Genomic DNA, 24,475 nt, shown 5'->3' with positions numbered 1-24,475 from the left:
ATTTTAACTCCAAACCTGTATCAAAACTTGAATCAAATGCAAAACTAATCTAAAAACCTTGTGAAATTACAGCTCAGCCCCTTGTGACCAAACAAGAAAACATAAGATATTTTTCAAATAAAGTCCTAGTAAGTCGTCTGAGTCGTCTGAGATGTTGGAAGTTGTCTGGACAACTTCAAAGTAAGTCTTCTGGTGTAGCTGATCTTAAAAATAATTTACAATTTTTTTAAAAAATATTTTGATAAGCGAAAAATTAAAATCATGTAATTATAAACAATTTTAAGTGATATAAATTAAAATATAACAAAATTGAATTGTTTTCAACATAGATGAGTGTAGGTAGTGAATCATGGTATTCTTTGGTCTAGGGTTTGGGAACATATGTTATAGTATTGTATTTATTCTTAGGGTTTTAGATTTTGGAAAGCTTGAATGTTTTTTTGAAAAATTAATTTTTTACTTATACGTATTTATTTTTGTGTATAGTAAACACTTTTGAAGTTTAATTTGATTTTATGAAGTGTTTAGTTAGTTAATTAAGTTTAGGGGTTATGTTTAGGGTCTAGACGACTTACATTTCAGTCGTTTGGTGAAGAAATTAAAACAGACGACTTACATGTAAGTCGTCCAAATATTCCCGCCTAAAATTTTTAAAAAAATTATTTTTCCGCTTAAATAATTTAAACCAGACGACTTACTTATAAGTCACCTGGGAAGTCTTCTATTTTAGTTTCCCGCTAAAAATATTTTAGTTTCCCGCTAAAAATATTCTAGTAAGTCGTCTGAATCAAAAATATTTAACCTAATTAGATTTTTTGTCTCTCTATATAAAGAAAAATTTACACATTCTCTCTCCTCCTCTCCAATGGCTGCAACAAAAATGTAATGTTCATCATTCTAAAACTCTTCAACCTCTCTCTAATCTCTTTGACTTGAAAACACCAAACTTTATATGAATTTTTCATTTTTGTCTCATGTATTTCCTACTAATCTATCTCTTTTGCAGGTTTTTAATCAGTTGATACTCATCTTCCACTAATTTAAAGGTAGATCTATTAATTTTAGATATGTATTTTTTTTTGTTCTATAATGGTAGATTTATCTAATCTTCCACTCATTTTCTCTGTTTTTAAGTCATTTGAACGTTTTTGGATATGCAGGTTTTTAAGATCTGGATTTGATATGCAGGTTTTTCAGATCTGGAAGACTTCTGAGACTACTTACATGTTAGTCGTCTAAAATATAATGCACTAGACGACTTCCTGGAAGTCGTATGGACTTCCTGGAAGTCGTCTGGACTTCCTGGAAGTCATCTGGACTTCATGGAAGTCTTCTGACGAAGTCTCCCTTTCATAATAGATCTGAGTGTTTTGGTAAGTTTTTATGTCTGATTTTTCTTCATTTGGTAACTTCTTGTTGTATAAAGTTCTTACTTTTTTTTTCAAACTAAAACTCTCCAAACCCACTCTAATCTCGTTGACTTCAAAACATCAAACTTTATATGAATTTTTCAGTTTTGTCTCATGTCTTTCTTACTAATCTATCTTTTTTGCAGGTTTTTAATCAAATGGTACTCATGTTCTACTCATTTAAAGGTAGATCTATTAATTTTATATATGTATTTTTGTGTGTTCTATAAAGATAGATTTATCTAATCTTCCACTCAGTTTTTTCTGTTTTTAAGTCATTTGAATGTTTTTGGATATGGAGGTTTTTCAGATTTGGAAGACTTCTCGGACGACTTACCTGTTAGTCGTCTAAAATATAATGCACTAGACGACTTCCAGGAAGTCTTCCAGACTACTTCCATTTCAGTCGTCTGGACTTCCTGAAAGTCGTCTGGACTTCCTGGAAGTCGTCTGGACTTCCTGGAAGTCGTCTGGACTTCCTGGAAGTCGTATGGACTTTCTGAAAGTCGTCTGGACTTCCTAGAAGTCGTATAAACTTCCTATAAGTCGTCTGGACTTCCTGGAAGTCTTCTGACAAAGTCTTCTTCCATATCTAAGTGGAGTCCAAGCTTGTCTTTGTAGAAGAATGATCTATAATAGTTTTGTTTGTGGTATGTTTTGTGAATTGCATGTCTACTATTTTAGTTGTGACTTTTTTTGTAAAATCAGTAATAATGTTTCCAAAGATGTAATACATGTGCTAACAATGTGTTTACACATTTACAAATCAATGAAATAATAGATTTCAGTAGTCTTTTTCTTATCTTTGGATCTCTCATATGCAATAATAAACTCCAATGGCCTTTTTCTCATCTTAAGAAACAAGAATGTTGGTAGCTTCATATTGATACAACATTTTAAGAAGCATTTTAACCATTCTTCCAACTCGTAACAATAATCATTATTAGTGTCTATAACAATAATACTTAAGAGATGGAAACAAACAATAGTAACTAATCAAGGCATATCATTTTTTTTTTTTTGAAAAACTTAGTCAAATTTAGTAAAACTAAGGGAGAGAACATATTTTGTAAATATGAGTTTTACATATCTTGAAGTTACTTATCACTCTTAAAAATACAAGTTATTCAAAAACTAGCGTAGAAGACTTTAAAACTAGCGGAGAAGTCTTCTCGGATTAGTTGAAAACTTTAATTAACGTGAATGTTGGTAACCTCATAAATATCACCAATTAAGTTATAAATTTCATTCAGTAGCCCAAATATTCATTAAGAAATATGAATTAACAAGAAAATGTTAAAAAGTCTTTATAGTTTTAGAGAAAATGCAAGTTTATTAAACATTGACACATACGACATCCACGAAAGTCATCTAGTAGACTTCCAAAGAAGTCGTCCATTTAGGTCGACGCGGACTACTTCAATCTAAGTATTCCAGACGACTAAAATATAAATCGTCTGGTCAACACAGAGGTTATTTTTGCAATTGACTTTGAAATCTGTTATTTGAGACGACTGAAAAATATGTCGTCCACTTTTGTTTGGTTAAAAAAAACTCCGAAAAAGCTAGACGACTTACATTTCAGTCGTCATAGGTTAGTTTTGCATTTGACTAGATTATTTCAGAATTTTGACTTTCTTGGACGACTTACATTTCAGTCCTCTCGTGAAAATTAAAATATCAATATTTTTTAAAACTAGACGAGTTACAATTAAGTCGTCATAGGTTAGTTTTGCAATTGGAAAAAAAACTTCAATATTTAATTATACATAGACGCAAGTGGGGTAAATTAAAGGCTGAACAAATATCTGTAAATTTTGATTCGATTCGTTATCCGTTTTGATTCGAACCGAAAAATCCGGATAGCCATAACTCTACGAAACAAAACAAATATTAATATCCAATATCCATAAAAAATGAATCAAATCACAAATACTAATATTTTTAGTAAAGAATATTCGATCCGATCTATTATATGCATAGATATACAAATATTTAAAGAATTATCTATATAAGTTATATAAATAGTTTCTTTTATATAAGGTTTGCACTATTTTTATTTACAAAATTTATTATATTAATTATTAGAATTTTAAAAAGAAAATAACATTTTATTTTTGTAATTAAATATTATTATTTTATATTTTTTGGATTTTTTTTTAAAATATTTATTTTTACGGATCGAATCGGATATCCGGTCAAAACCTAATATTTTTTAGATATCCAAAACACCGAATATCCCAATAGTTTTGAATTAAATCGGATCAAATAATTAATTATTCGGACGAAGCAGATCGATCATCACGAATACCTACCTGTAAAATCCAGATATTCGATTGAGTAAAGACAAAAATGAAATGAAAATGAAATTTACACCCAAAAAAAAAGACAAAATGAAATAAAAAACGTATGGATAGTATTTTTTTTGTCGGTGTTGGATAGTAATAGTACTAGTATTAAATATTAAATAAGCAGTATGTTTGTCAATGTGACTTTTCTTTTCGTATCCACACATTTTTCGATCGATTAATCTTATATATTAAAATAGAAGTCACAACCTTATTTCATGTGTGATTTTTTTAGTTGGACCATCTCCTAAAAAAGAGTCATATTTAATTTCCTTATTATTTATTTATTAATGTTATCTAAATGCTCTTATAAATTGTCACTACAAAAATCGTGTATTGTGTGTTTCACTATATAGAAAATAAACTAACTATAGAGTCTCAATTTCTATGACCATTAACGATAACTATTTTCTTATAAACTTGTTATGAATCAAATTTCATGTGTCTTTGGTATTACAGGTGATTGATGATTCCATTCTAATTTGTGTTCTTTCTTTGAACAAACTTCTATGAACTTAAACAATCATACTCAATACTCACGAAAACAATAAATTTGCTAACAGTGTTTTTTTTTTTCTTCTGAATTTCTATGAACATGAATAACCATACTCCAGAACACAGCAAACTCGCTAGACGTGTTTTTTTCTGCATAATCTCTACTCAAGTCATATTTCATTTAAAAATAAATTATTTCAAATGTGGCAGTGTTAACAACGAATAAACTTTTTATGTTGTTAGTCTTAAACATGAACACTGTTCTTTTTGTAAATAAGATTATTATTTTTTAAATCAAACACAATTTACTCTTGGAGAAGATGAAGTGGTGCACTATTGACGTAAATATTAAAATCAGATATAAAATATCACACAATTTAATAAAACATATAATTCAAATCTACCGCAAATATCGTTATACATATATTCCCTAAAATGTTGTTAAATTACAACATATATATACCATGATTTATTCTATTAATATATGGGAATATTCTTTTTAACTATATCAACTGTTGAATATTATTTACAAATTGAGCTAAATACATGAACATGATCGTAAAATATCTTTTTAATAAATTGAATACAAATATGAATATACTTTTTACATACATGCCAATAATAGTCTACTATTTATTAGTCATATGTATTCAAAATCCGGCTAGCTATAAACCAAGAATATCAAAAATTGGTCTTTACTCTTTAGTTATTTGTGTACCGGTTAGCACTCCATTTAGTAAATATTCACATGTTATTATGAATACAGAGATACATTCAGTAAATAATACATAAAATTAAATGAGATTTGAGAACACATATATTTATTGAACTATTTAAATATATCATACAAATGATCTAATATATCAAAACTGCAATACAAATGAACCAATTCTGCATAAATCACATATGTTTTTATTCAAATGAAAACCACAACTAAATGTTTTAAAAACCACCAAGATCCAAGATCAATCATCTCTTAATTTTGAAATATATATATATATATATATATATATATATATATATATATATATTAAAATATATGCACGTGATGATCCTATCATTTAAAATGATCACATAAATTTTAGTTCTCAATTTTTAAAACAAAAAAATATCCACAAAGATTGCATTCTAAAAACACAAAGATATAGCAAATCTTAAGCTGTGAAAATGAAGTTTTTATTAGAATATATATATTAATAATAAACATATTAAATGGTATGCTTTAAACAAATACACATTAAAAGTGTCATTTTGACATTTTTCACACCCATTAAGAAAGTGATTAAAATGTATTTAAGTTGTTACAAATTACACATATTTGACCAATAGTATTTGAGATAAATATAATTATTTATAAAATTAATGCAGTTTTTAATTAATTTTAAATTGGAAGTAAGTATAATTTGTATTGAAATTCTAAAGTGACGCTTTTGTGTAACAAAAAAAAATGTTAGAATGACCCTTACTACGAAATAGAGGGAATAACTTCGTTTTATATATATCAAAATCTGGTATCATACAATAATACGATTTACAAACAATTAGGAAATAATAACAATAATAAATTTTGAAATATAAAAATTGAAAAGAACATCGGGTTGTGCGGGTGAAGATCTAGTAATAATTAAAAATACACTTGCTTGACTCGCAACGACTCATTCATAGTCTCCTTCCATATTATCAATTTTCTCTTTCTTCTTCCGGTCCCTTTTTTTTTTTTTTTATCAAACTTCTTCCGGTCTCTCTTAGTTTTCTTCTTGAAACTTTTCTCTAGTCAAATATTTTGTCTTGAAATGGCTCCTCCCAACGAGAACGATGATGCTCTCAAGCTTCCAGTTTTAGACACATCTTCATCATCTCGTACTAGGCCTTTCACTTTCAGGTCACGTAATGTTTCCCTCCCAAACACATCTTCCACCAGTGAGGGATTAGACAGCTCGACCGTTGTTTTACGCTACACAGATCCGCATCGAACCCAGAGACCACCTCCATCAGTGCAAATGAATGGCCCTCTTTTCTCTACTAGCAGTCCTGAGCCTCTCATTCTTTTTCCTCCCCCTTCTACTGGTGGTTCTTCTGATCCTGTTGGTGTCTCCTCCTCTCAGCCTGAGAGGTATCCTTCTTTTGCTGCTCTCGAGCATGACAACTCAGACGACAATTCCGTCTTAAACCCACATCTCTTGAGATCTGAAAAATTTGGGGTGTGTAATGATCCTTACTGTACCACTTGCCCTTCTTACTACAACCGCAAAGCTGACCAAGTCCCCACTTCCAGAGTTCCTGCCATTTTTTATTCTATGGTATGTTGTACTGATTTATTTACTTCACAGTCACAAAACTGCTTAAGGATCAAGTAAGTACTGTTGCCGAAACACAAATTGTTTCTTTTCTTTTGCTAGTTCCATAGTGCTTTGTATGAGGATGCTAAAGCCCGGGCGAGGCGATTTGCTACATCTGTTAATAGACACTTACCTGGAATCATGAATCCCCACTCCATATTCATTCAGAGCTGGACTAGATTGTTTTCCCTTTCATGCTTGTTGTCTATTTTCTTAGACCCCCTCTTTGTCTTCCTCACATTAGTCAAACAAGTATGAAATATCTCTCTTTTGCTTCTCATGTTTTGTATTCTTGCGCTTGACCACCACTTTCTTTCATACTGCAGAACTACAAATGCATTGTAATCGACTGGCCGATGGCTAAAGCATTTATAATTGTTAGAAGTGTAACGGATGCTTTATTCTCTGTAAACATTCTGCTTCAGGTGTGTTTCTTTTTACTTACATTATGTTATAAAAGAATTGCAAGCTTTTAATTCTTCTTCTTTGTAATTTGTATTTCAGTTCCGATTGGCCTATGTATCTCCTGAGTCTATGGTTGTTGGTGTTACCTGGTTGGTTGATCATCCAGTAAAAATTGCTCGCCATTACTTCCAAGGAAATTTTTTCCTAGACTTGTTCATAGTGATGCCACTTCCACAGGTACCATAATGTTAAATCGACACCAGTTTTTAAATCAACCTAACTATAATATGTTCATTTATCGTTGATCTATCCATTGTCTTCTCTTTTGGTTACAGATATTGATATCATGGATAACACCAGCATGGTTAGGCGGATCTTGGGAAAATAATGCATATAGCCTTTTACAGGCTGCAGTTCTTTTACAATACACTCTTAAGTTATATAGGCTTCTTCCTCTTCTTGCCGGAAAAACACCCATTGGGTTCATACTTGAATCATCTTCTAAATTTGCTATTAATTTTCTCACCTTCATGCTTGCTGGTCATGTTGTTGGCTCTTGCTGGTATCTTTTTGGTCTGCAGGTATGGAAAAAGTTCAGAAACTTGTATCATTCACTTTAAATTAATTAACATCCTTTCTGTTTATTAAATTACTTTTCTTGTCCTCACCAACAGAAGACGTATATATTTCTTCTGGTTTGTTGATTCTGTTGTTGCCCTGATTTCCTTTTTTTCTTTTGTTTTTCGTTTGTCTCTTGCAGAGAGTTAATCAATGCCTTCGAGATGCTTGCGGTAATACTGATCGTGCATGCAGAGAACTTATAGACTGTGGTCGTGGAAGTAGTGATGTAGTATTAGCTGCATTGAAATATAATACGAGTGCCAGTGCTTGTTTTCAAGAGAATGGTTTTCCTTATGGAATCTATTTGAAGGCTGTCAATCTCACCAATCAATCTAGTCTGATCACAATTCACAAGATACATTTACTCTCTTTTTTGGGGTTTTCAGGTAACTGGGTTTATTCAAGTTTTTCATAGCAGATTTTATTGCAAAACTGTCCAGCTAGATTGCATAGCTAAAGTTCTCATCAGAGCCATACTTCTTTAGAGGTTAAATTTGAAACAATATATAATTTTCACAATTTTTTTTTGGAAAAGGTCAATCTAAACTATTTCAAAATTCAAAAACCATAAAATTAATAACTTTAAAAGTTATTTTTTATATTTATGTGTAAATCATAATAATATAAAATGTTACCTGGTTATTAAAAAAATATATATATATAAAAGGTTACCTAATATTTTAGTTAATAATATAAAATTTACCTAAAATTTTAAAATAAAATTTCTCTTTTTTGTTTTTTTGGCTAATTTTGTATCCTATAATATTTTTTATATAATATGCAATATGTTTTTTGAAATTGAAAGCTAACCTTATTAGAATGTTTTATGGGTTTGATATCAAGTCCGCTCTGGTTGGTATATGTGGAAGTCTGACTCTGGCCTATTGTCAATTGTCAATTGTTTACTATTCTCCGAAGCAAATCAGCACGCTTGCTGGAAACCAAGTCCCAAGTTACTTTATTTGGGAGGTCTTATTTACAATGGGCATTATCGGACTGGGACTTTTGCTTTTCGCATTTCTTATCGGTAATATGCAGAACTTCCTACAGACTCTTGGCCAAAGGTAATTAACTCCCATCGTTGTACAAAAGAAGATATGTCAAGACATGGTGGATGCTCTCTAAATTACAAAGTACTCAGTTGAGTCTGTTTGCCCACCTTAGGAATTTGGAAATGACGCTAAGACAGCGAGATGCAGAGCAATGGATGAGCCATAGACGGTTTCCAGAGGGGATAAGAAAGTATGTGGACTATGCCTCTTAAACTTTGCCTCTAAAGTTGAATTCTGAAGAATTATGTCGTCCCAGTCTGTATAATGTCACTAAACATAAAGCTAACTAAATAGTTTTTTCTATATTTTCAGGAGGGTGCTAGAGGTTGAGCGGTTCCACTGGGCTGCTAGAAGAGGAGTTGACGAAGAATTACTCTTTAATAATATGCCTGATGACCTTCAAAGAGATATAAGACGACATCTCTTCAAATTTCTCAATAAGGTAAACATAAGAGTAGGCATGGGTGTTTCGGCTGGTTCGGTTAGGATTGAGAATTTTGGGTATTGGATAGTTCGGATAGGGCCCTATTTTCAGGATCCATTATTTTCAGTTCAGATCGGTTTGAATTGTTTGGTTTCAGATCGGTCCTGGTATTTATTTTAATCCAAATAATAACTAGAAAATTTTCAAATACCAAACAGTCTAGGCTCGGTACAGTTAGGTTATTTCATGTAAATTATCGTATAATTCGAATGATTTAGATAAAAATCTCGGATAGTTCCGATTTTGGGATAAAAATATCTGGATAGTTTCAGATAGTTTTGAGTAGTTTGGATAATTTAATTTTTCAAATACATTCAGATCTTTTTAATATATTTTAAATAATATAACTATATATATGGATACCCATTAGATTTTTTGTTCAGTTCGGATATTTAAATATAGGAAAAATTCGAATATTTGAAAGTTTTGGTCCGATTCCGGTTTTAGTTATCTCGGATTAGGTTTAGTTCAATTCGATTCTTTGGATTCGGGTATAATGCCTAGGCCTACATCACACTCCATCTCCCCATTGTTCTTACTCCCTCACTATTCACTCACTCTCGCTCTTACTCTCACTCACAACCTCACAACCTCTCACCCACCCACCCAGTCTCACTCACTCTCTCTCACACAGGTAGATTATTGAAAATGTTAATGGGTCTGCAGGTAAGGATATTTACGCTGATGGATGAATCAATCTTAAATGCCATCCGTGAGAGGCTAAAACATATAACTTACATATCGAGTAGCGTGGTCTTTTCCGCTGGAGATGTAATTGAGAAAATTGTATTCATAGTAAGAGGTGAGATGGAGAGCATTGGAAAAGACGGTTCAGTTATATCTTTGTCAGAGGGAGACGTTTTTGGTGAAGAACTTCTTTCTTGGTGCCTGGAACGAGCAGCTTCAAACACCGGTACATCCTTTGTGTACTTTATGTGCTCATAACTCTCAATGTTTTGTGATAAAATCTGAAAACATGGACTAAACCACAATATAACATTGCATCTGGGTACTTAGAGCAAGTCCATTGGTTAGAACCCATAATGGGTTCTAATGAATAATTTAATAGTTGATTTTGTGATTTGAGAAGTTTAGAACCCTTGTTAGTGTTATTAATTTTTTCATGGTCCAATGGGAGAACCTCTCTTTGAGGTTCTTAAAAATTTTTTAACAAACTGATTCCATTTGATCAAAACAAGTCATACATCAACTAGCATAAGGTTTTAATGATTACTTTCACTTATTACATATCATATTGTTGTTCTCTCTACATACTACTTACCACAAGATCATTGTTACCTGTGGGCTCAATGCTCTGAGACTCGTCTCTTTCATCCGCCATTGTGGTAACCATGCGAGTCAAAAACACTTTGATGATTGAAGTCCTCTTCTTGTAGCATATCTGCACATTCATCACATCATCTCCCTCGAGGAGTTTCCATCAAGCATCCTAAAGAGAGTGTTCTTCACATTATCGAACATGTCAAAGAGTTCCCATCAAGTAAGAACCTACTTCAATTTACCAAAGGACAAGAATGTTTGGAGAATCTAAAGCAAGTGAGAGGGATTTGAGATAAAGTACCTTGACGTTCTGCTCACCACCATCAACAGCGATCTTATCTGGTTGTAAAGCCTACAACCTCATGTCTGCACATCGATTATACTACTATGAGAACAAGTCTCAATCTTTTTCCTTCACAGCAACAATAAGAAGAAGCTATATGCCACTGGAAATGATCTACTTCAAATTAATCTGTACACCAATCTAAGATTCGTATCAATAACAAAGTAAGCATCTTTAAGGGTACCCCCAATACAAATAATCCCACCCACAACAAAAAAAAAAATTGAACTTTCCATGAGAATCCAAAAGATTTACCTTCACTTGGCGTGTCGTTGTGTAAGAGAGCTTGCATACGAAGCCCTCCGTGGCTTGATCCGTTGCTGATTCTCAGATTGTGGATTCACGGATTACAGGACCAACACGAAGACTGGGGCAAATTAGAGAGGTGTGATGATGTTGAGAGAGCTTCCATGGTCATTAGATTCGACGGAGAGGATAATGAAAGATTTTATTAGCTTGAAGAGTTACCAATCTTTCACTGTTGAAATAAAGTAGAGCTTATTGGAATCGACATAGAAGATGGAGAGATCGAGCTTGGAGGAGGAATAGAAAAAATGGGATTTCGAAGGAGAGAGAGAGAGACATAAATGAGCCGTCAAATAAGAATGTGACACGTTAGGGTTCCTAACAATCCTAAAAATCCCAGTTTAAACACGGGTTCTGTGTTTTATTTTCCTTTTTCATTTATTTTTTTTCTCTTTTGTTTGGAACCTCCATTTAAGAAGCGCCGATGGAGGTGGTCTTAATATGCTTTGAAATTTTCAGATGGGACTAGGATATGGATTAAACGAAAGGGATTGTTAAGCTACAGATCTGTTAGGTGTGTGACAAATGTGGATGTGTTTTCCCTCAGTGTAGCAGATCTTGATGACGTCACGAGATTGTTCTCGAGATTCCTAGGGAGTTGTAAAGTGCAAGGAGCCATAAGGTACGAATCTCCATATTGGAGGCTACGAGCTGCTATGGAGATTCAAGTGGCTTGGAGATACAGAAGGAGACGGCTTAAAAGATTGTACTGTTCAGTCTAGTCATCGGTTTTAGATTATTGTCTTCATTCTCGATGGATATTTGATGATATATGCTTGGTGGTTGTCATATAACTATATGAGTTTTTTTTGGTTCACCTTCTAAAGACCTAAGGTGAATATATATGTTCACCATTAAAGTAATTATCAGTAAGAAACTGCCAAGTAATATTCTATTTATAAAAGAGAAAGTAAAAATAATAAAAATAGTATTAATTGTAAAAAAAAAATTGACATTGTAAAACTCTCACTACAAGAAAACATCAATTTTACAACTACAACAATAGTTACAAGGTAGTTGCAAATATCGAAAATGTAACTATTTTGTAACTACTAAATGTAGTTAAAAAAACCTCGTCGCAGAAAATGTTTAGTTGCAAATTAGTTGCAAAAAAAAGCAACTATTTTAACTGCGGTGAAACTACGGTGAAACTATTTAATCGGTGGTAAATTAGCAACTATTTTAACTAATAGTTGTAGTTGCACAAAATTTTATACCACTTTTTCTGTTACGCTTTAGTATCAAAAAATAGTTGCTAATTAGTCTCAATTCTAATTTGGTTATAAGTTAGTTGCTAATATTAGTGACTACAATATTATAAACCTTAAATCCAAAACACTTTTTCTCTAGCAAAAATTGCTTCTCAACACTTGATTCCATAGGTTCTAGACAATCTTAGGAATTGTTTTGCAGGTTGAAGATGAAGTCCCTAAACTTCACCACCTATGTCAAGAACCAATTTGGTAAAGACATAAAGTCACTTCAATGTGATAACGGTGGTGAGTTCGATAACAAACAGTTTCATGATTTCTTCGCTTCAAAGGGCATAACCTTTCGTTTTTCATGTCCCTACTCTTCTCAACAAAACGGAAAATCTGAGACGATGATACGCACAATTAATAATGCAATGCGTAGCTTACTCTTTCAAGCTCATCTACCATCAACTTTTTGGGTAGAATCTCTTCATACGGTTGTCCATATCCTCAACCTCTTACCCTCAAAGGCCATTCAAAACAGGAGCCCTTTCTCTGTTCTTTTTAACAAACCGGTATCATACTCACACTTAAAAGTATTTGGTTGCTTATGTTACCCAAACATCAACCACACTCATCTTCCTAAACCCTCACCAAGATCCTCTAAATGTGTTTTCTTTGGCTATCCTCACGATCATCGAGGATACATGTGTTATGATCTCGACACCAGACGGATCATCATCTCACGAAATGTGAACTTTGATGAAACAAGCTTTCTTTATGAAAAATCTCAACAGAACAAACCTATCTCCTATGACTTCTTGTTACATGAAACCGAGCCTTCTCCTATCTTCAAACAAATACTTCAGACTTCATCTACACAAACTCTTCCGGTTGTAGAGTCTCCACAACAGGGGGCGCCAACTCAAGTTGCTCCAGTAGCAACAGAGGAACCTAGGCACGCTATGTCAACAAGATCAAGACATGGCATCTCCAAACCCAAAAAGATTTTCTCACTTCTTACTCAAACTCAATCACCTTTACCAAAAAGCTATCTTCAAGCTCTAGATGATCCAAATTGGAATCCATCCATGAATGTCGAGTATGATGCTATTATTAAAAGTGATACTTATGATTTGGTGCCAAGGCCTCCAAACACTAACATAGTGCGATCAATGTGGCTTCATAAGCACAAGTATGATGCTAATGGTGTTTTCAGGAAACATAAATCGAGACTGGTAGCTAATGGAAAATCCCAGGAGCATGGCATAGACTACGGCGAAACGTTCAGCCATGTCGTCAAGCCAGCCACCATACGCACGCTGCTACACCTAGCTCTTGCCAATAACTGGGATGTACATCAACTTGATGTGCAAAACACATTTCTCCATGGCACACTCGATGAACCTGTCTTCATGTTTCAGCCACATGGGTTTGTTAATCAATCAAAACCAAATCATGTATGCAAGCTTAAGCAATCTATCTATGGCCTTAAACAAGCCCCAAGGGTTTGGAATGCTCGCTTTGTGAATTTTATTACTAATGCTGGTTTTGAGCAAAGCAAAATGGATACAAGCTTGTTTATATACAGATCTGATTCTATACGTCGACGACATCATTATCACAGCCTCGACGACAACTCTAAAGGAAACGATCATTAAGCTACTGAAGTCAGAGTTTCCTATGTCAAATTCAGGCATCATCCATTCTTTCCTTGGCATCTCAACTACATTCAACGACAAAGGGTTATTTCTAAATCAGTCCAAGTACGCTGAGGACATCATTGCACGAGCTGGAATGTCCGAGTGCAAACCATGCGCTACACCGGTGGATTTGAAATCAAAAATCTCGGAAGATGAAGGCAAACCACTCCAAAATCCGACTGAATATCGAAGCTTGGCCGGGGCTCTACAATACCTGAAATTCACTAGACAAGACATATCCTATGCGGTGCAACAACTCTGCCTCTTCATGCACGATCCACGCGAAGGCCATCTCCTTGCTCTCAAACGCGTTATCCGCTATATACAAGGTACCAAAGAGCTCGGTCTACAGCTTCTAAGACAACAGAAATTGACGCTAACGGCTTTACCTGATGCTGATTGGGGTGGATGTCCAACAAAAAGATGCTCCACTTCCGGTTACTGTCTCTATCTTGGCAACAACCTGGTCTCATGGTCAGAAAAACGCCAGCCCACTGTTTCAGGAACAAGCGCGGAGGCTGAGTACAAAGTCGTGGCGAATGCGGTAGCTGAAGCTTGCTGGCTACGAAACCTCCTCCTCGAGATGGGCAATCCACTTCAACAAGCTACATTGGTATACTGTGACAATGTTAGTGCGGTATACTTCTCAACGAATCCGGTACAGCATCAACGTACAAAGCACATTGAGATAGACATCCATTTCGTACGGGAAAAAAAGTAAAAATGGGTGAAGTTAGAGTAATGCACATACCTGCTACTCTCCAGTACGCTGACATCTTCACAAAGGGCCTACCAACGACCTTGTTTACAGACTTCAGATCCAGTCTTGGCGTGATCAAACCCACGCTCCAACTGCGGGAGCACTACAAGAAAACAAGTAGTTCCCGACTGCAGAATCAGAAGCGAAACAGTCGCAAATGACGTTTTGTGACTGAATAGCGACTACTAAGCATGGTCGTCAATCAACGCGTCAGTAGTTATATTGGTCGTAAATCAGTCGCTATATTACGACTGTTCTACGACACATTTACAACTAAACAATTCAGTCGGCATATAGTCGTCTAATAGTCATAATGTGTTACGACTACACTCTGATTGCTTCACGTCCAATATAGGACTATTTTTAGTCAATTACTTAGTTTATCAGCAGTTGTTAATCAGTCGGTTATTAGGAGTCATCAATTAGTCGGAGCATGAAGTCGTAGTGTAGTCGTTAAATTTGCGACCGTTTAACGACTAATTGTTTAGTCCGAGTGTAGTCACTGATGTAGTCCCAATGCAACGTTAATTTTGCAACCATTTAGCGACTACCTGTTTAGTCTGAGTGTAGTCACAGTTGTTGTCGCAGTTCAGTCGCTAATGTTGCGACTACTTCGCGACTACATGTTTTTATCAGTCGCGGTTTAGTCGTAAAATGTTGTAATTTTATCCAACTGAATTACGACTCTTCATTTTGTTTCTTTGAATTTGCCATTCCGATTTTAGGTGCTTTCTGGTTTGTAATGCTAATAAATCTATGCTATCGAGCATTGTAAAATTAAAAAGCAGTGGTTAATATTGAAACTGAAAATGTTAAAGCTCCAAAAGTTTGAAACAAGCAACTAAACAAAAGAACTTACAAAAGTCATAAGTTTCTAGGTAAATAAACAGGAAAGCATGATCAGGTGCTGGAATTAGCAGCTACAAACTCATTATATAATGGATTAGTTGCAGCTAGAAACTTCCCCACTATAGAGAACTCCTTGATCTGCTTTGATTGCTCTGCAATACAAGCACCTTGCTCTTCAATAACAGCAGCATTTGCTGCATTAGAAGCAGCCTGCTCTTCTATTTTGTGGTGAGCATCTTCAAGAAGCTTATTCATGTCGAGGAATGCAGATGAAGATAATTCACTGAACGTCCGTTTCCCATTGACGAGAGTTTGCTGGAGGCTTCCAATGCCATAGTGCTGTCCTCTTTCATTTGTGAAAGTTGACTACAAAAACAAATCAAATTGTTACTACAAAGCAGAAGAAAAGAGTATCAAGTATAAAGAACAAACAAAAAAAATAAAAGAAACAGCTTACCAAAAGGAATATCTTATTATCCTCCTCTATGGAGAGCTGTGGATCATTGGAAGCACTGTCTGAAGTCTGTGAGTTTTCAGCCTCAAGGGCAGTCAACTTGGCTTCTTTGTTCTTCTTATACATCTCTGCAACCTTCTCTGCTTTCAAATCGACAAAGGTCCCATCCTTTCTTGTATGTGTCTCCATGAAAACTTCACCAAGAGTAACTGGTCTGCCCAATTTCTCAACCTAAAAAGGATAAAAAAAAGAAGTAAAGGTTAAATGCCACAAATACAAGTTTAACTTGTATGATTGGAGGGAGAAAGGACTTACCATTTCATGTTCGATTTGTTCGAAAGACTTCTGGCCGGAGTTGTGCTTGTGTGGACCAAGTCCGTTCCGGTCAGACAACCGAGAGTCCGATGCTGTCTGACTCTTTTTTTCCGCTTCGGGAGTGTCCCAATACGCAGTCATTTGTTCCCACAGTTCACCGTGGATCCAGGGTGGTCGCACTCGTGACCTCCTACGAACGCTAACCATGTTCTTCATACGTCGCTGACATACCGCCTCAAACTTCTCCTGAACAATACCAGTGTGTATTTGATCCCAAGTGTGAGTTTTCTACAAAAAAAAAACAGAGAAGGTTGATGTTAAAAATCAATTTAAACAAAAACTGATATTAAATATAGAAGATAAAACTTAACTGCAAATTCTACAAATATCGTCTCTCTTTTGTTCTGAGGCACAACACTCCAACTGTAATAAGCTTCATCAAACTTTTTTGTAAAAGTCTTTGTGATCTTCCGGGTCAGTTTCCCTTTGTCACGACCAAACCTCAAAACACAGAAGCAAAATAATGAATATGTTCGAGTGAAACACAAGTAATTATTCAGTGACAAAGCCAACCAAAGCAAGCCAAAGTCAATTAAAGAACCAGTGACTAGCGAAAATGCAAGTAAATAACATCAACAATCACTCCAAACACAGAAACCAGTGACTTGTCAAGCCTCAAGTATATAGCATCAACAATCACTCCAAATATTTATCTTACAGTAGCAAAGCCTCAATTAAAGAATCAGTGACTAACGAAAATGCAAGTAATTAATATTACAGTAGCAAAGCCTCAAGTAAGTAACATCAACAATCACTCCAAATATTCACAAATTGACAAGTCGAGTTCTTTAAAAATATATATAACACTCAAAACACATAAACAAAAATAGTTACCATGTTGTTCCAGGCTCAAAGGCTGGAGAAAGGATTGGTATGTCAGTGCCCCAGTTTGGCTGGGATAGCAGTTGGTTGAGTAAACGAGTCTGCTCATCAGAGAGCGTCGGTTCCACAGCTTCTGGACTTTCTGTACTCGCAGAGTCTTGAGACTGAGACCTGCTGGGCGAACGTCGTGTCGCTGACGTTTCGGACCGTCGAGATTGTGACGGTGGAGATGGTTGATGAAGAGGCGGTGGAGATGGTTGATGAAGAGGCCCTGAAGCAGCTTGAGTTTGGGCCTCTGAGTCTTGGAAGAGCTGCCTCGGAGGTGGGTAGTCACTCACGCCTGGTGGAGATCGGCGGTTGGGGACAGGAGGAGCTGTCGTCTTAGGAACGAAATGGTACTGCGAGGGAAGGGGAGATTTTTTTGAAACTTTCTGCTTCTTTTTTGATGACATCGTTTCAAAGAGAGATGAGAGATTAGGGTTCTTTAGGTCTCAAAAGAGAGATGAGGCGTTTCTGGAATTCAGCGATTAGGAATTGGACATAGTGAGATTCGAGAGAGGGTGAGAGATTAGGGTTCTATGGTTTCGGTGGAATCGAAAGAGAGTGAGATTCGAGGGAGGGTGAGAGATTAGGGTTCTATGGTTTCGGTGGAATCGAAAGAGAGTGAGATTCGAGGGAGGGTGATAGATTAGGGTTCTTTCTAATCGAAAGAGAGTGAGATGCGGTTGTCTGAGTGTATTAGGCTTAGGTTGGTTTTGTTTTGGTTTTGGGTCTAAAAATTGGGCTTAGCGGGATTTGATTAATTGGTTAGGCGGGAGTTAGGAAAATTTTTCAATTGGGTTTACACTTTACCGGGGGACTTAGAAAAATTCAGGGGGAAAAGTCGGGTTTAGGGTAAAGGGTGTAGCAATTTTTTTTCCTTTGCTTATAAAAATTTAGGGTTTAAAATTTTATTTTTCTTTGCTTATAACAATTTAGGGTCTAGCAAATTTTTTTTTGATCAATGGATATAGCAATTTAGGATATAACACTTAACAATATAAAAACACATTATTAGGAAGTAAACAACACATTATTTAAAAGTAAAGAACATAAGTTTAGGGATATGACTTAATAAGTTATGGTAAAACATTTTAGGATGGTGTTTCTCCATCTTCACATTCATCATCAGAAGAAGTCGAGGATAGATTACACTGGAATTCATCCTCCGGTTCTGCATCTTCGACATCAATATCAAGATTAATCGGTTCTCCTTGAGCATGTAACAAATGGTCGACTGGTATATCTTCAATTGTAGTCATCAATACAGCATCATCATTGTCTTGTTGTAACACTGCCGGTTCGCTGTCTTCGTATTCTCCTGAAATGATTCCCCTCGGATTCACTTTTAAAACATTGTACCACAACTGCTTTGGTTTCTTTACGTACGGATACGGGATATAACAAACTTGATGTGCTTGAGATGCTGTTATCATATAATAAAAATTTAATAATACATATTTATTTATATTAATTAATATGTATAAATAATACGTACGTACCTAGAATAAATGGTTCGTATTTATAGTATTTCCTCAATGAAAGAACGTCCACGATGCCACCATTGCTCCGCCGAGTGCCTCTACCAATCATAGGATCATACCACTTACACTTAAAAAATGTAATTTTCAAATTCACTGCCCCCTCATACTCAATTTGAATGATATCAGTTAAGATCCCATAGTAATCAGCTTCATCTGATGCATTTGTCGACCGACCTACATGTGTAAATATATCAGGTACTCCGCTGACACAGTATACAGGAACTTCACCTTCATCAAATCGTGTAAACCTGCACAAATTAATGGACCACATTACATTGAAGTAAGAACACGAGTATACAAGAAAAAAGGAATCTGCAGGATAATGAAGGTCTTTAACTTGATTTTGTTTGTATATGATCAGCAAAGTAGTGCTCAGAAAAGTAAGCAATCTCCTCATTGATATATGATTCAACAATCGATCCAGCAACAAATCTTTTGTTCTTTGCTTTTGCTTTCAACTTTTTGAAATTCCTTTCAAAGATATACATCAACCTATAATTGACAGGTCCTCCTAATTCAGCTTCATAGGGGAGGTGTATAGGGAGATGTTTCATCACGTCAAAAAATGATGGTGGAAAGATCTTCTCTAAATTGCAGATGATCAAAATAATGTTTTTTTTTAGAATTTGGAGACGATCTTTCTGCAAAGTTCTCGAGCAAAGGTCACGAAAAAACAATCCACCACCTACAAAATTAGGGATATTCTTCAAATCACATATCAAGTTGTATCATTAAATATAAAAAAAATATAACAAAAAATTAGCACCTGATAATGCAAGATGGACGTTTTTGTCTAGAAGTTCTGAAAAGATAAATGGAAGTAGCCGCTCCATAAAAACATGGCAGTCGTGACTCTTCATGCCAGAGAACTTGTTGTTCTCCATATCAACACAATTAGCTAAGTCTGAAGCATAACCGTCGGGAAATTTAACTGCGAGTTTCACACATTCCAAAAAACTTTTTTTCCCGGCTTCGTCCAATGTGTAGGGAGGAAATGGAGCTTGACCATCATCATCAACATGTAAGTGTGGCCGATCACAAAACTCTGATATATCCAATCTTGACTGGATTGTGTCTTTCGACTTACCCTTCACATTCATAAGAGTATTCATGATGTTGTTGAAAAAATTCTTCTCGATATGCATCACATCAAGATTATGACGGAGAATTAGATCCCTCCAGTATGGTAACTCCCAAAATATGCTTTCCGTGTGCCAATTATGGTACTTTCCATATCCAGGCTTCTTCTTTTCATGACCGTTTCCACCGCAAACAGACGTTTTAGGAGGATTGACACCATTTAACCGCTCTGAATAAACTTGCTCACCAGTCAAAGAATCTGGTGGAACTTCATTTACCGCATTTTTTCCCTTCAAGAAGTCTTTTCTATTCTTCCTCAGTGGATGATTACGAGGAAGAAATCTTCGGTGACAATCAAACCAACACGTCTTACTTCCCTTAGGCAGATAAAAAGACTTAGTATCTTCCATGAAATTGGACATGCTAATTTACCATGGGTCGTCCATCCGGAAAGCATGCCGTCCGCCGGATAGTCGCTTATCATCCACAGAAGCACGGCTTAAGTTGAAATTTTGATTCAAGGACACATCATATGCTTCAACTCCAGTTGACCATAGTTCTTTTTACTCCGCAATAAGAGGTTTGAGGAAGATATCAAGACTAGCTCGTGGATGATTTGGCCCGAAATTTAGAATTGTAAGAAACAGGTACTCTGTTTTCATGCACATACCGGGGGGCAGATTATACGGAGTCAAGATTATAGGCCACAACGAATGATTATGAGACATTCCAAATGGATTGAATCCATCAGTACATAATCCAAGATAAACATTACGCGGTTCTTCGGCAAACCGGGGATGTATTTCTTGAAAGTTTTTCCACTCCGCCGCATCAGATGGATGACACATTTCTCCCTCTTTTGCTTGGTGCTCATCATGCCATCTCATTGCCGCTGCAGTCTTCTTGCTCTGATACATTCTCTTTAACCTATCAGCTATAGGGAGATACCACATACGGCTATATGGGACTTTGGTTCTACGGCGTTTGTCCCACCTTTCAGCACCACAAAATTGACATGTTTCCCACCTTTCATCTTCTTTCCAAAATATCATACAATTGTTGATACAAACATCAATTGTAAAATATGGGAGCCCTAAATTGCGCATCAACTTTTCTGTCTCGTAGTGTGAGTCGGTTGCCATGTTTCCATCTGGTAAATAGTCATTCAACATTTGACACACCGAATCCACACACTTTTCACTCATATTATAATCTGCCTTAGTTTGTAAAACTCGAGCAGCTAAGGATAACTGCGAGTGACCTTCACGACAACCATCATACAAGGGATTTTTTGCTCCTTCTAACAAGTCGTAAAACCTTTTCGAATGTACATCGTCTACTACATTCTGGTAATTACCAGGACCATCCTGGTAATTACCGTCCTGGTAATTACCATCCTGGTAATTACCATCCTCGTGATAATTATCACACCTCACATTATCACAAAATGCATCATTTACCATATCAACATATATATCTTCATTACCAACTTCTTCACTACCACTTAAAGGTGTCGGAACATGACTCGTTCCTAATTCCATATCAACTTCTTCTCCATGATTATACCAGACATAATAGTCACGCATGAAACCTCTACTATATAAATGTTTCCAAATTTTTGATCCCGGAAGAAATTTATCGTTCTTGCAAACACTACATGGACAGAAAAATTTACCCCCATTGCTCTGCGTGATAGGCTGGCTATTTGCAAATGTCATGAATTTATCCACCCCTGCTATGAACTCTTCTGAGAAATTTCCCGTCTTTTCATCGATCCTCTTGTACATCCATTCTCGAAAATGGGAATAGTTGGAATTTCCCGACATTGTAACACTGCAAATTTTTTTTTTTTTGAATGTCAACGATTTTTTGTTGTTTTCACTTTCTTTTTATGTTTCTTAGCAGAAATGTATGGTAAACATCGTGTAGTATTTATAGAAACATTTCCGACTTATTAGCGACTCAATACCGACAAAGCCAGCAAAAATTAGTTACACCAACCATGGAACGTAAATCATGTGTTACGTACCGGTATTGACTGACTGATTAGCGACTCCGTTACGACCACAAAAAAAGCAGTCGCTAAATAGTCACAAAATCTCCGACTATATTGCTACAGAATTGCTCCGAAGACGCCGTAGTCGCAGATCAGTCGTAATGGTTCGACGAATTCGGCGGTTGACTTACAAAAATTAGTTACACCAACCGTAAAATGTAAACCACGTGTTTTGTACCGGTTTTCACCGACTGGTTTGCGGCTACCGTATGACTCTATACATCAGTCGCGAAATAGTCGCAATATTCAGACTATATTGCGACTACATAAACTCCGACAACAATGGGGTCGCGGATCAGTCGTAATCTGACGATGGCATAACGACTAAACGTCACAGTCGCTATTGTGCGACTGATTAACGACTAAAATTTCCGCGTTGCAATTCAGTTGTCCGTCAGTCGCCAAACAGTCGTAAAACTTAACGACTACGTTTTCAGTCGCAAACTGTGGTCGAGAATCACCTGTTTTCTTGTAGTGGAGGGTATTAGATGATAAGCATTATCTCTTGTATTAGTTAGAATATGCTTGTGTATATTCCTATTAGTTAGGAACTTCCCTGATATCTCTCATTCGATTGTACTATATATTTTGAGGAATGATAATGTAAATATTCACGGGAAATCATATTCACTTACAGGGAGAATCTTCGGCCCTGTTGCTATTTACTGTATAAGAATCACTGTGCTTTGTGGCTATTTAGAATTCAGTTTTGTTTGGCCTATCTTTAGAAAGGTAAATAAGAAAATCAAATCTACTGGAAGCCAATACACTGTTTGCGTGTTTGCTGATGATTCCATAGAAAATGAGTAAACGGGTAGCAAGCGACCCCTAATACAACTTTATACAAATGTTAAAAGTCGATTAAAAACCAAAACCAAGTGAGGCTGCAGACCTGAGTTTTACCCATATGCAAAAGTAGAAGGTGGCTAGCCTTCCGAAGAACATGAACAAAAATTATTAGATATTTGATTATGTTCCCTAGTTTTTTTTTTTTGACACATTACGTAGCAAAAGAAATTCATAGAACTGATTCTTCAAACTTGCAGATCCATCTTTGCTTCTTTTTTTGATTACTTTCCTTCAAATCATTAATCTTCATTTTATATTATGTTTTTGATATTTTATAGTTTGTTCAGTGTGATTATCCACTTACCCTTGCCACCTTTTCATACAGTCTTCATCATATTTCTCTGCAACAGCTGAAATAAATCATGATGCATTACAACATATGAGGTCTCGATCGTCAAACAAAATATTCTCTTAACCATTAGTGCAAGAAAGATCAGACAGAAATAAAATCAGATTGACTCATTTCGAAGCTGGTGCAAGATGGTGTATAAGATATTCCGAACGACGTCAATTAAAGCCAGTGAGAGAATGCAGAGAAACTGACTTTGATCAGATTAGAACATCAGTAACTCAAGATTTTTTTTTTGTTTCGGATCACATCAATGAAGTCATTCGATCTATATTATCATAAAAGTTATCGACCAAAGAAACTATAGATATTCAAGTTTTATCAGTCAAGCATGGTACGTAAAATAATAATGAACGTGGTGTTATCGTCACATTTAAGTATACTATTTGTCCGTTTGTTTCTTACGCCCAGATAACTCTTGAGGATGACATTGAGGTCAGGCCGTCATGCGAAGGATATCTGTTGTATTTGGTATAACCATTAAAAATGACACAAAGTGAAGATATATAAGTAGATTATATAAGTGCTCTAATTCTAATGTACGAATAGATCTAAGCATGATGGGTCTCTCGCTAATGTAACCAGATCCAGTTTTGTTTACATAGCTAATTATGAGAGTTCTGTACTAAGTAATGAAGCAACAACATAAGGTGGGGATACGTTATTAAAGTGGTTGCCAAACTGTATACTAATCTGTGTTTATGGTTGACTCCAACCATTGAACATGAAAGGAAGGTCTTAAACACCACAGAAGAAGTAAATCACAAGATTCATACACCACAGAAGAAGAAGTAAACATAAGAGTTGACCAGTGCCGGCTCTATACGAGTGCCGAAGGCGCAACAGCACCGGGTCCACCAATTTCAAGGATTTAAATTTGGTCTTGTGTGATATTGCAAATAATTCTGTGAAAGTCAAAGATTTTTTTTGGTGTGGTGCAGCGTTTGTATTCTTTGTTTGCTAATTCTGTAAAAAGATGGGATATTTTGAAAGCAAATGTGAAAATTTTTACTCTTAAGCAATTATCAACAACCCGATGGGAAAGTCGTATTGAAAGTATTAAAGCTATAAGATTTCAGATTATATATATAAGAGAAGCTTTATTTCAAGTGAATGAAAATGATAATGATCCTTTGATTCAAAGTGAATCAAAAGTCTTTAGCAATAAAATAACTTAGTAGTTTTGAATTTATATTATCTAGTGGTATTTGGTTTGACATATTGCATGTGGTGAATATGGTTAGCAAAAAATTACAGTCAAAGGATATGCAAATTGACATTGCCATGACCGAGGTAAGTGGACTGATTTCTTATTTTAA

General features: G+C 35.4%; 1 protein-coding gene, 1 long non-coding RNA gene and 1 pseudogene across 3 annotated transcripts; 1 reads left to right on the top strand and 2 right to left on the bottom strand.

Moving 5' to 3' along the window:
- The first annotated feature begins 5,446 nt into the window (after nt 1-5,446).
- Nucleotides 5,447-11,900, top strand: LOC106450111 (annotated as a pseudogene).
- Nucleotides 10,002-11,535, bottom strand: LOC106450120. Of its 2 annotated transcripts, none has more exons than XR_007314481.1 (2): nt 11,033-11,535; nt 10,002-10,906 (listed from the first exon to the last, which is right to left on the bottom strand). It is a non-coding gene; the product is annotated as an uncharacterized LOC106450120 (long non-coding RNA). The 2 variants fall into 2 exon arrangements; XR_007314480.1 differs by having other exon boundaries at nt 10,002-10,800.
- Nucleotides 11,901-15,396: 3,496 nt separating the features above from the next.
- On the bottom strand, nt 15,397-17,964 carry LOC111201506. The gene is made up of 5 exons (XM_022693613.2): nt 17,252-17,964; nt 16,729-16,858; nt 16,358-16,645; nt 16,046-16,273; nt 15,397-15,954 (listed from the first exon to the last, which is right to left on the bottom strand). The coding sequence occupies exons 1-5, from the start codon at nt 17,689-17,691 to the stop codon at nt 15,640-15,642; spliced, it is 1,401 nt and encodes a 466-aa protein (XP_022549334.2). The 5' UTR covers nt 17,692-17,964; the 3' UTR covers nt 15,397-15,639.
- Nucleotides 17,965-24,475: the final 6,511 nt, after the last annotated feature.

The sequence above is a fragment of the Brassica napus genome, chromosome A1 (assembly GCF_020379485.1).
Source record: "Brassica napus cultivar Da-Ae chromosome A1, Da-Ae, whole genome shotgun sequence".
In the NCBI taxonomy this organism is placed as follows: Eukaryota; Viridiplantae; Streptophyta; class Magnoliopsida; order Brassicales; family Brassicaceae; genus Brassica; species Brassica napus.
Note: the sequence above shows the minus strand (reverse complement) of the source record. Positions and strands in the feature narration are given on the sequence as shown.

Excerpts from the sequence above, each read along its gene's own strand:
- LOC111201506 (XM_022693613.2), bottom strand. The coding sequence starts at position 17,691 with ATGTCATCAAAAAAGAAGCAGAAAGTTTCAAAAAAATCTCCCCTTCCC. Across the intron at positions 16,859-17,251 it reads TTTGAGCCTGGAACAACATG|GTTTGGTCGTGACAAAGGGA; the intron begins GTAACTATTTTT and ends CTGTGTTTTGAG. Across the intron at positions 15,955-16,045 it reads ATAATAAGATATTCCTTTTG|TCAACTTTCACAAATGAAAG; the intron begins GTAAGCTGTTTC and ends TTGTTTTTGTAG.